This window comes from Epinephelus lanceolatus, chromosome 2, assembly GCF_041903045.1.
Source record: "Epinephelus lanceolatus isolate andai-2023 chromosome 2, ASM4190304v1, whole genome shotgun sequence".
Classification (NCBI taxonomy): Eukaryota; Metazoa; Chordata; class Actinopteri; order Perciformes; family Serranidae; genus Epinephelus; species Epinephelus lanceolatus.
In genome coordinates this window covers 38,948,919-38,966,024 of record NC_135735.1, presented here as the reverse complement: position 1 = coordinate 38,966,024, position 17,106 = coordinate 38,948,919, and the positions used below count along the sequence as shown (strand labels likewise).

The 17,106-nt window shown below is 40.7% G+C and overlaps 1 protein-coding gene across 1 annotated transcript; it reads left to right on the top strand.

The window, feature by feature from the left end:
* The first annotated feature begins 12,802 nt into the window (after positions 1-12,802).
* On the top strand, positions 12,803-16,964 carry cyp1a (cytochrome P450, family 1, subfamily A). Its single transcript, XM_033618350.2, has 7 exons — positions 12,803-12,919; positions 13,341-14,215; positions 14,324-14,450; positions 14,542-14,631; positions 15,315-15,438; positions 15,613-15,699; positions 15,813-16,964. The coding sequence occupies exons 2-7, from the start codon at positions 13,376-13,378 to the stop codon at positions 16,108-16,110; spliced, it is 1,566 nt and encodes a 521-aa protein (XP_033474241.1). The 5' UTR covers positions 12,803-12,919; positions 13,341-13,375; the 3' UTR covers positions 16,111-16,964.
* The last annotated feature ends 142 nt before the right edge of the window (positions 16,965-17,106 follow it).

Here is a 17,106-nt window from a genome sequence, read left to right as displayed (position 1 = left end):
ATATCTAATAAAAGCATTGGCTACCAGAGCAAACGCCTCAGCTATACCATACACTGGTAAACCTATGTATACTATAGAGAATAAATGGGCCAATAAGTGACCATAAGCTGATGAGATCAGTGCTGTATCACTGCTCACGTAACGGAAAGCATATGACTGGAATTTTAATCCTAGAGGGTATGCATAAAATAGGTATGACATTTCAAAAGCTATTTCTGAATATTACAACAGTTGATTTTCATATGGTGTTAATATTTATCAAGGTCAAATTACAAGATATTACTTTAGATGTAAATGCAACTAGTCCATTGTCATTTGACTTCTCAACTACAAATTAAATTTCCAAATAGAGCTATTTTTTTTAGATGTTTTCAAAGCTGCAATCAATATTTTGCCACCAGAGGGCAGAAATCCGTTTTTCATTCACCAGGTTTGGGCCTGAGAAAAGGTCTCTACTTTGCAGGCTGATTAACTGTCTTAACCATCTAACTTTAGATGCAAACTTTGTTTACTGTGAGAGCTTTTCTGATGAAAATGGCAGGCAGCTGCTGCTGGAAACAAGAACTAAATGTGTCGTTAAATCAAAAACAAACAACTAAAGGAAAAGATTTTACAGAGCTGGATGAAGGGATTATAATTCTGTTTGGGTTTGCTACTGTAAGCAACAGTGTTCACATTACACGCAGCCATTTATTCAATGTTAGTATGTTTAAAGGGAGACATTCAGACATCCAGCTGTCTCAGATGCAGGTGCAATTGAAAAGAAGATCCCACACACTGCTCTTGCTCAGCTTCACAATTTTAGTTATAAAATTAACTTTTCTATCCCTCTGGACATTCATCAACACTTTTCAACACTGTTTGTTGCAATACTGATCTTAGATAGATAGTGCTCTGCATATTTAATGTGCACAGGTGTGGGACAGTTCATTTGCTGTGGGTGTTTTTCTCAAGAATAGACAGCAACATGTGAACCACCTGTCACATTGTACACCCCATACAAAAAAATCAGACTCCTTACACAGTTAAGTCTACTTACAAGATTATTTAGCCTACTAAATATGCAGATCTTATGAATGAACACATCGGCCTTGCAGCTTTCATAAATCATTCAGGTATGTTCAACATTGTATACTCTTATGCTCTACTTGAATCTGGAGTGTATTATAAGTTGGTCTTTAATACACTATAGTGGATACAAGTACGGCTATTTGAGATCACTGTTGTAAAAATGGTGGTGAATCCTCTTGATGGCGATTAAACGTGAGTGTAACAGTGTGCAGGATCTCTTATTTTTTTGTGTATGTGTGTGGCGCCAGCATGCAGCCCTGACCAGACAGATAATTGGGGCCATGACCCTACTCTACTCATTTACTCTTTCGCAGCGCTCGGAGCATCGTGTGTGATGCTGCCTGCTGTCACGTTTTGTCCCACCACCACAAAACTTCCACAACACACAGGCTCACTATCAAAGGCCAAGCTTTTAAAACAGGATATGGGTCCCAACTTTGTCCCATTTAATCAAAAATACAACTTCCTTAAGTCCAATAAGCATGTTTTAACTTTTGTTTTCCAGTTGTTCGTTTTTTTTTTCAGTAGTTATATACATGCCTAATATTGACAGTGTGAACATTGTGTTATGTCAGAAAATGTCATGAGAAAGCCTTTTTATGAGCTTTCTTATGCCATTTTAAAAAATTTTTTTTTTACCTTACTTCAAACTATATCATAGAAGAGAGTATGATACTCACTGTATGTCATACCAGATAGATAGATAGATAGATAGATAAATAGATAGACTTCATGGGAAAATAAATTGTGAACCCATTTCCATCAGCAGTTATGTCTGTTACATTCGGCTGTGTTATATTGACAATAAGCCAAATATTCTCACACGCACATCGTGCCTGGTCTGGTTTGGTGTTTTCTTTTCCCTGTGTGGGTCATGACTCTACTCTGACACGCATCTTGAGGGGTTTCCATTATGACCTCGCCTTCTTTTGCCTTGCCTATTTACGCTCAGTTATGACACCTTCGTGCTCCACGCGAGAGGGAGAGGTGACAGAAAGATGGATGACCGAGATACTTCCGCACGCAACTATTGTTATTGCCGCGGAGCGCAAATACTGGCTTGCATAAGGACTGAGGGTTGTGGGGATGGGAGGGAGGGAGAGAAGGAGGGAGGGGAAACCATTAGCTCAGTTACTAATCTGGTATTCACGCCTGGTCAGGAAGGGAAGGTGATCCAGTGCCCCCCCACACACCCCACAAACCCACACACACATACAGACACACGCGAGTTCTTTCTCTCCCCGCCATGCAAACACTCACACACACACACACACACACACACACACACACACACACACACGCACAGTATGTGAGAAGTATTTTCCCTCTGAGGAACGCTTCATCATCTTTGTGTTGAGTTCATGGTTGCGTGTGAAAGACATATCAGCAGCGGCTGATCGGCTGACTGTGGTGCTTACTGGTGACCCACCCTGTCCCTCTTATCTATTGATTGTCTCCGTTTGACCTGCTGATGTAAGATCCATCTGACTCTTTCCTCTAAAACAGAGCTCTCACCTGTTGCACCTGCCATTGCTCTTTTGATAAACCACTGTCTTATGTCACATTTATTCTGAGATCAACAACACGGAAAGTGAACATCCAGTAATAAATGTTTTCAGAAAAATATGAATTCATTGTTTCTTAAAACATTGAACCTCAAAGTACAGCTCCCACATTGGTTTGATAAGGATCATGGAACTGAATAAAGTTTTGTGCTTGGTTACCTTATCTGCTCTATTAGAGAATTAGTGTTCCATAAAATAAAATAATAACAGAGGGCCAAATGTACAACATCAGGTAGCACATATTTGTAGTATTTTCAAATAAATATATATATTTTCCACAGCTATAGTTATTTTTCAGTTTAAGTTTATATTTACAAAACAGATAATCATCTTATAAAATAGGATGTCTTTTTTTATATGAAACTATACAATTACATATGTTAATGTTAACACCAGTAGTGCCCCTAAGAGGGGGCAGGGGGGGCCTTGGCCACCCTGATTTAATTGCTGGGCCCCCCATTCACAGCACATGGCAAAAATAAGTGGAGGTCAAAATTATAGTCTTTAGGAGGCTGTGGGGCCCTACTTTTTGAAGCTGCAAGGGTAGACGTATCTTGTGAAATTAGGCATGGTACCAACTCCGACCTTGTCACATATCAGTATTTGGTCATGGGCTTTCCACGTCCAGATACGATGTGCAAGGTACCCTGGGTGTGTTGGTTGTTGATGTTCTGGGACGCAGTGTCAAGTTCTGCCTGTTACATGCATTGACTTCTTTCAAAATATGCTTCTGTTTTTACAGGAAATTTACCATTTACATACAGTCCCCTTTAAATTAAACACACTATGTTGATACAACACCGCAAATTGACAATATTTTCCTTCAACGACTAATGCACGTGGTTGGGTTTAGGAAAAAAGAACAGGGTTTGGCTTTACAATCTTACGAGAGCCAACCACCGCTCTCTTGGGTAAAAGCCTGCCCCACTTGGACTTTTGCCGCCTTAACTTTCCTTCTTGTCCCACGGCGTTTCCGCAACACTGCTGTAACAGGCCACGTATCATGCTTTGTATCATGCCAACTTGAAAGGATGGCTTTGTTCGTTGGTGTCTGACACGCCAAGTCACTGCCCAAGTGTTGTATTTCAACAACTTCAGAGTGAGACCGGGTTGACCAACCATGTTGGCATAGCTTGTCAGAAAGAAGGTTAAATAATGCTCCAAGTTTAGGCTACATTTTGGTGAGGGAACAGCTGGCATGACCATTTTCAGAGGCATCCCTTGAGCTCTCACCTCAACATATCTGAATGAAAATGGGTTCTGTGGGTACCCAGGAGATTCTCCTAAACTTGAGAGGGCTTGTTCCCAGTAAGTGCTTTGTTTCTTAAAATCAGTATATATTAAAGTACCATTTACATAGAAATATATCAATAATAATTATCTTAAACTAAAACAGCCCGGTCCCCAGAATAAAATGTTGGCATTGCACGTTATTGCAAACCATGGATATGATATATTTTTATGTTTAAAGCTTCAGTGTGTAGGAAGAAGTGGCATCTAGCAGTGAGGTTACAGAACTGAAACTTTTCCGGGTGTGCCAAGTGATGGAGGAGAACTACGGTGGCCAACTCGAAAATGCAAATAGCCCTATCTAGAGTCGGTGTTTGGTTTGTCCATTCCAGGCTACTATAGAACAACATGGTGGTCTCTGTGGAAGAGGACCTACTCTATTTGTACATTTAAACGGCTGACGGCTGATTATTTTCAAGTGTTTATAAACTTATCCAAATATATTTATGAAGATTATACACCATTTCTGCCACTAGATGTCCCTAAATCCTACACACTGGACCTTTAAATATCATATCAACTTTTCTAAAGTGCAGAGTTCACATTACAAATATGAGCTAAGTTTTTCATCAGGAAGAGAAGGGGCTGGTGGATGGCAAGACACCAAGGTAAGACTGCTACCAAGAAGAAGACAGAAGCAAAACAATGTTTGAAACCACTGCCATTACCAGTCATGATCGTGGTAACCATACTGGGTATTTTTTAACAAGACGTCAGGACATTTTTAGCCATGTTTGTGCCAACAAAACTGGGTATTTTTAACAAGATTTCAGGACATTTCCCGGTGCATTTATGGCGAACACATTGGGTATTATTTAATTGGGCATTTCAAGCCATGTTTGTGGTGACCAAAGCCAAAACATTGCCAATGTTTTCCTAACCCTAACCAAGTGTTTTTTTGTGCCTAACCCAAACCAAATGTTAACCACAGCATTGTAACAACATAAAATTGAAAACTGAAACATAAAGAAATGTAAAGTTTCAACATATCCGCTACATATAAAATACACAAATACCTGCTTTGTCACCACAAACATGGCTGGAAATGCAACTGGTCTTGAACAATGGTCTGCCATTGTCTGCTGCTTGACAGCTGTCTCAGGGAAGTGTCACGCCATCCACCAGCTCCTGCTCCTCCTTATGAGACACCCAGGCTGCACACATGTAATCTGAACTATGCCACTTTAAAAATGTTGATATGATACTTAAAGGAACAAATGTAACATATCTTTGATTTGCAGAAATGTACAGTGCCAACATTTATTCTGATGATTGGGTTGATTAAAATGATATAACACAGTTAGGGAGCATTCTGCCAAAGGTTTTATACAATCGAAGTACTGTAAATGTGTGTATCACTCAATAGATGTTGAAGTGTTGCGTGTTCTGAGTTGCAACCACAAGAACTTTTACACCCTGCCTGCAACAAGGAGTTGAAATTGTCTTATTGTCAAAGGGATGTGCACAAAGCCTAAGTGATGGGCTTATTTTAAATGTTTGACACAATCATACCTGTTTCAGCTCCATATTAGTTCTTGTCCACAATGCAGTGAATGGGTTACACTGTAAATTTGTATTAGGTCATAGGCAACATTCATGTGAGGTGTCATGACCTGCAGTGTAAAATAATCCTATTAAGGTTTGCTAGATCGGGCACACGCAAGGCCTGTTCGCTGATGTCCTACTGATCAAGCCATTGTTCTCTTTGAAAGTAGAACAACTGTATTATTGTTTTGCATTTTTGTTGCTTTAAGGTTTTGCGTTTGAATTTGAATTTAATGTGGAGTAAGTATTAAAGGGGCAGTCCATCCTTTTTTACACATGATGTTCAGTTTCATCGTCATGAAGAGTAAAACAGCTGTATGTCCTCTGTGACTTTGGCGGGAGCCTTCCAAAGTTCGAAGAGAGCAACCCTGGTGATGAGGCAGGAAGGGTCTTCTGAGAGAAGCTATTGAGTTGAATTACGGGAAATGTGGGTCCCAGCTTTACCCATAGGGACTAGAAGTCAGAATATCAGCCTCTGCTGCTGTTGACCATTGACCATTATTTTAACGCGTCTCCCATGAGCGATGTCCATTACTGGAATTACAATTACATTACTAATCCCAGTAACACTCTGGGATTGGGGGGTCATTTTGTTCACTGTCGGAGGGTTAATATCAGTTCAGTTCACGTGCAAGCCCTGTGCAGGGGCTTGAGGCAGGGGGAGGTGCTAGACATTCGGGGCTCAGCCCAAAAGGTTTTTTCCCATTTACGGCAGCTATACGCATTATTTTTCAAGCCATTTGATAAAATCAAATCTGTACACCATTGGGGAAAACCATGATAGTTGCTGAAGAAAAAATCATCCTGTTGAGCCTTCATGTATCTACTTGTTCTCCAACTGTCTTCATCATTCTGAAAGCATAACACAACAAATATTGAGGATGACTAATTTTCAATTTTGCCACCTAAAAAGATGCAAAATTGTCTGATTTTACTATTTCTAAATTGTATAACATAGATAGGCTAGGAATTTTGCTTAAACAGCATTACCAACGGAGAAGTTAAAGCACTTTTCCTTCACTGATTTGCCGGTACAGTTGGGGAGACTGTGGGGAAATTACACAAAGTTGAAAGTAGTTTAACAACATAAAAGATTCGCCCACTCCACCACTGCAAAAGAGAAGTAATGTGACTTCCAGTAACTCCAAAGTTCACATGTTGTGTGTGCTCATTTGCTGGTGCGCCTACATTCAGAAACCACCTCAGAGTCAGAGGGCGTGTGAATGTGTCATTTTCTGTTTCCACAAGTGTTAAAGTCAAAAGATGGGACCTGTGGGTGACGTCAATTTGAAATAGTTTTAAGGACACTGACAGAGTTGTGCAGGGAAACAAAAGTAACAAGTAATGTAACTCATTACCTTTGCTTGTCCCACTGGTAGGAGGCCCCAGGGTAGACCAAGAACACGCTGGACGGATTACATTCCTCATCTGGACTACTGCCCCTGCGACCTGGCCCTGGATAAGCGGATGAAAATGGATGGATGGACTTTTGCTTGTAATTACTTTTTCAATGTGCAATTAGTAATTGATTATTCTTTTCAAGTAACTTGTGAGTCCCCCATTTCTAGGGAAGTGTAATGTAAAGTACCCCTTTATTTCCCATGTCTTTCAAGTGACAGGTAACAAACAGTGTAACTCCAGTAGTTAAAGCCTCAGTGCTCTACCAACATATGATATTTGATCAAATAGTAAAAAGTAAAATATGAAATAAAGACCATTACTAAAACTGGGATACGTGCAAACATGAATGTGTGAGTTTGTGAAAGAGGCATGTACTTTCCATGAGACTTTAACATGATACTTGACAAATCACTGAAGGGAAATTCTGACATATTTTGTTTTCCCCATCATGCACTTCCTTGAAGTTTAGAGCTCATCAGTACTGTAGAACTGTGGTTCAGTTCAAGATTTCGGTGTCTTGTTTGAGAACATTTCAGCCGGACAGCTTTTTGTCAGAGCTTGATATTTAAGGTAGTGCTGTCTCAGATATTATTTAAGAACCCGACCACCAAATGTCTTTTTTTTGTCAAGGATGAGGTGATAACATGATCAGTGATTTTAACGGCTGGATGCTCTATGTTGAGCCATATTAGGAGTACATCCTTATCTAAAAAGCTCTTTATGTTTGATTTTCTACTTACAAAAGCAACTTAAAAGTATGTGTACATGTAAACACATTAAAGAAGAAACACTGACTATGTAAAATGCTGGAAAATGCTATAAGTACACTTGTGTCTGGGTTCATAGCTTTATGGTAACCCGTAGATGTGCGTTCATTCAGCCAGCTCGTGCTAAATCATGAAAACCAACACAAAGAAAAAAACAACCTCCTGACAGCGGCGGTATGCAAAGGCACAGTGAGACGGAGGTACACACCTGCTCTGAAGGTGTGTGCGTGACAGCCTTTGCGTGAGTAGAAACTAACAACCTTCACAGTCATTACACCTGCTTTTATGTCCAAGAATTCTTTAAGAGGTATATGGCTGAGGGCAAAACATTTTTTGCCTGTTTTTTTTTTTCTTTCCCTTCCCCAGCTCTGTGAAATGGACACAGAGCAAACTAATACCACACACCTCCAGGCCGGCGTCCAGCTCTGCATTCCAGCTCATCCTGTGCATCCTGACACGACCCACCGCTGCTTTGGCTGCGGTCAGGCTTTGGATCTACACAGTAGCACTACTCTTCCTTTCCTGTAGTAGCCTGTAATCGCTTTAATCTTTTTAAGAAGTTAGGAGAGTCAGAATCTCCCCACTGACTCACATCCCAGCCTCCACATCCTGCCACTTCTGCTCCCTTCTCTCCCCCTCACTTTAGCTTTGATTTTTCTCTGTCTGACCTGCTGTCTTTGTGCTTGTCAGGTTTAAAAAATAGAAATTGGAGCTTAGCTGGTGAGATGAGTGATTGCCTAATGCCTAAAATGTAATTTTAAAAAGGGTAAAGTGTAGTTTTTAGCCAAGTTGTGTGACATTTACAGTTGCTCCGTCTCCAGCTGTGCATGCTGCTCACCTGTTGTGATCTGACACACACACTCGTGCAGCCTGAGCGCCCACTGAGAATGCAGCTGGCTCCCACCTCGGGCGGTCCACAATCACAGTCACATTCATCTTTAATCAGGTTCAATTTCACCCCAGAGGAACATGATCACACTCACTTAGAGGTGTGGATCAGAATCCCTTTGAAAGCTGAATACTGCACGATAACAGGAGCTCTTTACTGAGGTTCATTTAACTGTATTAAAATAAGTTTATATTGACAAGTAATTCTCCCTTCATGAGTTTATATATGGACACTATAACACTGCAGATAGATGGGTTTCTCTATACTGACCCACAAGAGCACCAGGATGTCACCAAAGGCATTCACATAGAACCAGCATTGTGTCCATCAGAGGCACACAGACAGCACTTATTTGTTATTTGTCTCTAGGCAGTGTGGCATATTGTTGCAGCTGTAATCTTTTTCCAATCCCAATTATTATAATCATGGTTGTTGTTTCTTCTCCATAGTTCAGTGAGCTATAAATAGTATGTATTATATATGTTGTTGCTGCCTTATTTTAAATATATAGCCTGTTGAATAAAAGACACGATTTCCCTCAAAATAATGCAAATCTTCCTATTAAGCTCCCTTGTGTATCTATTATATTAAAGGCTGGGAGAGTAAATCCAATGCTCAAATGAAGCGTCCTTTTTCATTTTCTCACGCCCCTGACTTCAAGTTAAACACGAAATTATTCTTAATTCTGCCGACGGACTCCCTGCACCCTCCTCACCGATCCCATGCTCCACTCTGGGACCCGCTGCGTGACAGAGAGGGTGATTAGTTCACCTTGTTTTATAAGTTCCACTTTTCATAACTTGTTTTGCCGTTTCGTGGGTTCTCGCCTGTGTGACTGCTCAGTCCGGCCCCACCGTGTTGCATGACTGCAGTGAATGAAGCCTGAGTGGCAGATTGCATGACTCCAAAGCCCCAAGATCCTCGCATTTACAGAAGCTATAGCGCACAAATATGTGCACCTTCGTGCCCGAGCAGGGGAAAAAAAGGGAGTTTCGCGTCCTGCGCTCTTTGTTCTGCAAGTTTAAGACCCTTGTGTCTTTTCCAGAGGCTGCTGCCTTCGCGTGACTTGACCAAGCAGATTTAGGATTGTCCAGAAGACCGAGACCCTCCCCTCTGGACGCCAGCTCCGCTTCTCACGCAACCTGCAGCACCAGAGGCGCAGTCCCGCGGCGCACGGCGAGAGTCCCCGGAGAGTCAACACACAATCCGGGAGGATCAGGACAGCGCTGAGCCGCACGGATTACGCAAAATAAATGTATAATCCAAACTTTGACCTGCAGGACTTTTTCCTGAATTCGAAGTCGTCCCTTGATTCCATAGCTATACTTTTGGGTCGCGGTGTATGTGTGGTAAAAAAGGGGAAAAAAAAAAAAAAAAAGTTGTATGTGCTTCTAAACACAAACAAGTTAACCTACGATTTGGATACACCGAACAATATTAATAGTAACCTCCAAAGAGCCAACAATCTTTTTATTTATTTATTTAGTTATTTAAATTCTCTGTAGTTTTTTTTAAAAGGCTTTGCAAACAGTATGCTGTTTCCCACCGGAGTACATTGCACATTGTTTTATATTATGAGACAGTAATAAATAAATCAAATAATAAATCCAGAAGGAAATAAAAACACTTTATTTTTTCACCCCTATAGGGCGATATGGCAATAATAAATAAATAAATTTCAAAACAAAACAAAAACTGACTACTTGATCTCCAGAATGCTAAGAGATTATTTATAAAGACATGAGACATGTCTGGCGCCCTAAAGGCTATACATATATATATATATATATATATATATATATATATATATATATATATATATATATGTATGTATGTATATATATATATATATATATATATATATATTTATAGGCTATATATATATATTTATATATATGTGGCTTTTCTTATATGCTCTCATCTGACAGACAATGCCTGTCTCATTCAGGAAATAACAGGAATTGCCTAATTACAATTCACAATTCAACAAGGTCAAAAGTTAAAATCCCCAGATTATATTGTGCCTTTACATGAACCTATTATTTCAAGTAAAAGAAAAGCACTGAACCTTAGAGCACCCACCTGAAAAAGAAACGCCCTGCTTTCAGGGGCCAAAGCTGAGTTTTCACATTTTTAGTGTGAAGTTCTTGGTGTGACAGTCACATTTTACAGACTAGATCCCCATTAAAAGACACTGAGTGATAGAGTGAGTATTTTTTTCTCTTTTATGCTTTTGATAGTTTAGATTCAGAGCCTTCCCGTGATAAAGCTCCATATGACTAAGTCATTAATGCACATAAACTATTAGTGCAAATAAACTCATTTATTAGAATGACTGATCTTTGCACACAAAAATGCAGCAAATAACAGAAAATCACAAGACATTACATCATTCCACTGACAAAGATGAGTCCAGTAGCCAAACAAAGGGATAAAATCTGTCAGTGCAAAAACCATCCATATAAAATATGTTATTGGTGATAAAATAGGATTTAGGCTAACAGAAAATTAATCCCTGGTCATATCTGTTGAGATTTCTGTGAATAAATGACTTTGTGTAGCAGCTACTATAATGTAAACTTAGAGACAAAGGAAGTTAGAGAAGCTATAAAGAGACAATTTAGTCCTACTTCTATAACTTCATTATGTTAGAGACAGTCACACGTTTTGATAGCTCAGACTGAGGGCCAGCTTAGTGTAAGGACTACATCTGTCTGCGGAGCCGCCAGTTTTTTCTCCATCTCCGGCTGTCACAGACTTTGACAGGTCACAGATTTTGGTGTAACACCTGCTGCACAAGTGGCCACAGGACAGCGGTTGGAGTGCGCAAATCCCAGGTGTGACAGTTTAGGGATATAAAAAAAATATCAATGCTAAATAATTCTCATTTCTCATAGGATTTATCAGATATTACGCTTATTGAGGCAGAGAGTAACGGTGCAGAGCTTCCTTTGAATGTGAAGCCGTGCCGTGCCTTATTAATGCCTACTTAGAAAATGCTCTCTGGGTATAAAAGGTTGAAAAGGGGACAAGGAGGAATGGTATTGAACTCATCTACCCTTGCACTACTCCAGCAGTGTTGCCCCCCCCCCCCCCCCCCCCCCGCATCCTCTTCAAAGGGGAGGTGAGGGTTTGATCACTGCGCTCTCACGCAACTGGTCAATCTTTAACTCCAGCGGAGAACTAACAGATACAAGCACGACATGGCATTTGACTGCTGTATCAGGACTGCAAGCTGCCTGGGTGGTGACTGTGGAAGTTGTCACAAACTCCTGCTCTCACACCCAAACCCTGATTTCATTACCACACGCAAACAGGATTGCCTTTGGAAGACAGAAGTGTGACACTTGTTGTATGGTGTTAAAGCTCGTTATTCCATCATTTCTAGAGCGGAATAAAGTTATTTATAGACTAATGCCTTTGATACAGTGTTGTAGACTTTTTCCGCGCAAAACACAAATCATTCTTCCTAATCTTGACAAAGAAAATCAAACATTGATAACAAGTTTCCTCCAATTATTGATTCAAGTCAGTTTTAAATCAATAATTTTACCCCATCAAAGGGTTAGCTGAGCTTCTCACATGGTTTAAGATATATCCACCTGCTATCGCCTTAATTAATTTGTATGGGATACTGACAGCCGAGTGGATTAGATTATTTGATCGCATGGAAGTTATGAATAAGGTTCCTGCATCAGCAAACACAACACTGGCACATATAGGGTCCAATTATGTTTTATAGCCACAAAGGCAGCGCATTTTGAAATTAAAATTAGGCTAAAGTAAATATCATAGCCCAAATATTGCAATTAAATAAAATAGCCTAAATAATAAAAATAGAACCCAAACAGAAGATTGCATCTACAAATCCTGCAGAACAGTAGCCTAGGTGACATGTATGAAACTGAACAGTGTTATCAGAGATTGTAAACAGTTGTGTATTGGTGGACCTGATATTTGTCTGTGTGAGCCATTATGTCTTATCTGACCATAAACTATAAAACATAACAGGCTATAAAGTCATGCAAGCCCACAACTTTGTTACAACAACTGGGAAAAAGTATGATTTCTTCATTGATATGAAGTTTCAAAGTGTTCCTAATCTCGCACGCACCCAAACACCACACACACGCACACACACGCACCTTTTCTAAACTTCATTCATGACAAACAGAGAGAGAGGGAGAGGGAGGGAGGGAGGGAAAGAGTGATTACGTCATGAACAGCAGCCAATGAAGCTGTGGAGCGCACTATAAAGCAAGAGCCCATTCTCTGTTTTGGGGACATCAAGAGAGTTACCTCGGACAATAACTCCACTTAACGATATTTATACTATCTTGCAAAGTACTTTTGGGATCACAGCATTGTTCCTCTGTCACCGTTCCACTAAGGTAAGCTCCATCTATGCATGGTGACAGATTGATTTCTACCTGAGGAAGATATGTGAGAGTGATAAGAGCAGAGTGCTGACTTGGATATTCTTCTGCAAGCTAAATCAATAGGAGTCTTTGCAGTTGCAACTTTGAATATGCTTATTCTTTTTAATCCTTGTGTTGTATTCATGGGCTTTCTGAGTCATAGTGTAAGGTGGTAATACACTTTAAATAGCCTGTTACTTTGCATAGCCTACCATTTGTAAAAAGAATTATGGTGCAGCATGTGAACACATGAAGTCCAATTAATACTAAACACATGGCGTGTGATAGTCCTCACTTACTTTAAACTTTATGGTGCATGTAGTCAACATGTTGCACAATACTTCTCCTCCTCACTGCCTTCACTACTCTCATGCCCCTCCTATTTAATTTCCAGGTTGTGCAGAGGCCAGAAAAAAAGGAGTTGTCATCATGGCGCTAATGATACTACCGTTCATTGGATCAGTGTCGGTATCTGAGAGTCTGGTTGCCATGACAACATTGTGTCTGGTCTACCTGATTCTCAAGTTTTTCCACACCAAGATTCCTGAGGGACTTCAGCGGCTGCCTGGACCAAAGCCCCTGCCTATCATTGGGAATGTGCTGGAGGTGGGCAGAAATCCTTACCTGAGCCTCACTGCCATGAGCAAGCACTATGGCAATGTCTTCCAGATCCAGATTGGCATGCGCCCTGTAGTCGTGCTGAGTGGAAGTGAAACAGTTCGGCAGGCTCTCATCAAGCAAGGGGAAGATTTTTCTGGTAGACCTGACCTGTACAGCTTCAGGTTCATCAACGAAGGCAAGAGTCTGGCCTTCAGCACAGACCAGGCCGGCGTCTGGCGTGCCCGTAGGAAGCTGGCCTACAATGCCCTGCGTTCCTTCTCCACCCTGGAAGGCACGACCCCAGAGTACTCCTGCATGCTGGAGGAACACATCTGCAAAGAGGGAGAGTATCTGGTCAAACAACTTGACACCGTCATGAAGGCTGACGGCAGCTTCGACCCCTTCCGCCACATTGTCGTCTCTGTCGCTAATGTGATCTGTGGAATGTGCTTTGGCCGACGCTACACCCATGATGACCAGGAGTTGTTGAGCTTGGTGAACCTCAGTGATGAGTTTGGCCAGGTGGTGGGGAGCGGTAATCCTGCAGACTTCATACCTGCTCTTCAGTACCTGCCCAGCACTACAATGAAGAAGTTTCTGAACATCAATGCCCGCTTCAACAACTTTGTGCAAAAGATTGTCAGCGAGCACTACACCACCTTTGACAAGGTACACCATCCACTAAATCCATTTTTCTTTTAATGAAAATGACACATTGTTTTCCCTTTTAATCACTGCGTATAAAGGATTTATTGAGATTGTCCAATCTTCTTTCAGGACAACATTCGTGACATCACCGACTCCCTCATTGATCACTGTGAGGACAGAAAGCTGGATGAGAACTCCAATGTCCAGATGTCAGATGAGAAGATTGTAGGAATCGTCAATGACCTGTTTGGAGCTGGTAGGTTGAATTTCTCTGCAAATTAAATGATCTGATGTGTGAAGTGACCTCCATAACTTACTTAACTAACTTAACTGAACTTCCCGTTTAGGTTTTGACACCATCTCCACTGCCCTGTCTTGGTCAGTAATGTACTTGGTGGCATACCCAGAGATACAGGAAAGGCTTTATCAAGAACTGAGTAAGTACAGCTATTTTACACAAAATACTTCCTTGATTATTCCATTTTTTAAGTTCCATTTTTGGGGGGTATATTCCAAAAACAGACCAAAAAGATAACCACTCTAGAACTCATCATTTCAAATGTTAGCCACATCCAACAATACCTTTCCCTGTGAGTTGCCCAGATTTTTCTACACTCCATGTTCTTCTGTCCTCTGGCCTTTTGCAACACAAGCTGGTCCTAGTCCAGCACAACCACCCTGAAGCCCCTCTAATCCGTCTATAAGAAATCTCTGAAAAAAAAACCCCATCAGCACCACCACCATTGCATTATTCTTAGCAAATTTAACCTGTTGAACCTTGAATATTTCATATTTTCCTGATGAACAGTTAGTTTATAAAATCACCCACAGCTTGGCCCCACCCTCATCCTCATGTGTCATCCCCTTAAGATAATGAACCCCCCTGCTGTCCAAGATCAAAACTGTGGCTAAAGGGGAATCAGGAATGCAATCATTCATTGTAATTTTATGAACTGCTATTAAAACAACCACAACTAACCATGTACCTAGTGAACAGTGTTTGATAATGCTTGTGTATGATGTATATGATTGCGCCAATTAGTGGTTAAACAAAAAATAATGCAGGAACCCACATTTTGTGGCTCTCGTAGTTAAATGCTTGCAATGACTTTTTTTCCAGAGGACAATGTGGGTCTCGATCGTACTCCTCTTCTCTCTGATAAACCCCACTTACCCTTTCTGGAGGCCTTCATCCTGGAGCTCTTCCGCCATTCGTCATTCCTTCCCTTCACTATCCCTCACTGGTAAGGTTAATCTCTTTTAGATACACAAAAGTACCACACATGCCTGTGAAAATTAGATGTTAATGACATGCCGTATTCTCACAGAACCAACATACAACAAAAACATAGCTATCACCAAGAATATGTCTGAGCCTGTCAATACATGATGGACTAACAATTTGTTCTTCTTTTCAGCACAACAAAAGACACATCTCTGAATGGCTACTTCATTCCCAAAGACACCTGCATCTTCATCAATCAGTGGCAGATCAACCATGATCCGTAAGTTCTTTTTCTCAGTTTAAGATGACCAACAATTGATCATAGCCTTGCATTTTTATTGACATGGTTATTCATGCATCTTATCTTATTGCTTTGCTCTCTGCACTTTTCAGTGAGCTGTGGAAAGATCCATCTGCTTTCAACCCAGACCGCTTCCTGAGCGCTGATGGCACTGAAGTCAACAAGCTGGATGGGGAGAAGGTGATGGTTTTTGGCATGGGAAAGCGGCGCTGCATCGGCGAGGTCATTGCACGAAATGAAGTGTACCTCTTCTTGGCAATCATCGTCCAGAAGCTGCACTTCCACACGATGCCCGGAGAGCCTTTGGACATGACCCCAGAATACGGTCTCACAATGAAGCACAAACGCTGCCACCTGAGAGCCACAATGCGAGCGAGGAATGAGCAGTGAAGCTGTTTTTAATGTGTGATGTATGACTCAATAGATGGTTTAAGTTGACTCTAACACTGTATGGGTCACAGCCATGATAACAGTCAGTGAAAGAAGCATCTTTCTCAGAATGTAAGGCATTGGTTGCCGAATTTGATCGACAGAGCTAATGACATTGAAACAAATGAGTGAAATGTGCTTGCTGCAGATCATCAGAGGTGTCTTGGTTTGTGTGAACGCACCTCTGTAATGTTTTTGGTTCTCTGAGTGATAATCGTGCACATGGTTGTTGCTTCTCAGTGAAGTATAAGGAGATACCTGGTTCTCCTGCATTATGTAGTAAACTAAACTACTCCCATTAAGAAGTTGTAAAACACTCTGTAACTAAGTCACCTTGTTCAGCTTTGGGACACACAGTATGTTTTACTGAATAGGCATTACTATTTAGGCAACTGCAACCTAAATTGCTGTCTTCTGTGACACAGGACTCTGAACTGAAAGGATATTAGCCTACCTTATGATGCCATTGCCACTTGTAAGCTAATTATTTGTATGACATTATAATGCGGGATGTAAGACACTGAAGCTATATTTGTATCCCAAAAAAATGTGATTTTTTTGTATATCAAGTACTTTGTATTTTATAAAGTCATTTTTATGTGCCTAGTGTTTGTATATTTGAGGTGAAATAGATTTGCTCTGCATCTACATAAAAAATATCAGGACACCAAAAGAGTTCCAGTGATTTTTGGAATATATTAGTAGGCTATAGATTTTGTTAATCTCTAATGTATCAATGATTGTATAACATGTAAGGGCATGTGATCGGAGCATCCTTTAATCTGCCACGCAAATAAAATATGCTGTAATGATCATCTTGTTGTTATTGTTTGCTTGATTTGAAAGAGACTAATTTACCCACACACACTAACATGGTGAGGACCATCATATAAGTCAGTCACTGACTGAATTTTATGATCCATGTCAGACTACAGAATATTAAACCACACGGCTTGA

Coding starts and splice junctions, on each gene's coding strand:
- cyp1a (XM_033618350.2), top strand. CDS start 13,376: ATGGCGCTAATGATACTACCGTTCATTGGATCAGTGTCGGTATCTGAG. Junction 14,216..14,323: donor ACTACACCACCTTTGACAAG/GTACACCATCCA, acceptor ATCTTCTTTCAG/GACAACATTCGTGACATCAC. Junction 15,700..15,812: donor TGGCAGATCAACCATGATCC/GTAAGTTCTTTT, acceptor TGCACTTTTCAG/TGAGCTGTGGAAAGATCCAT.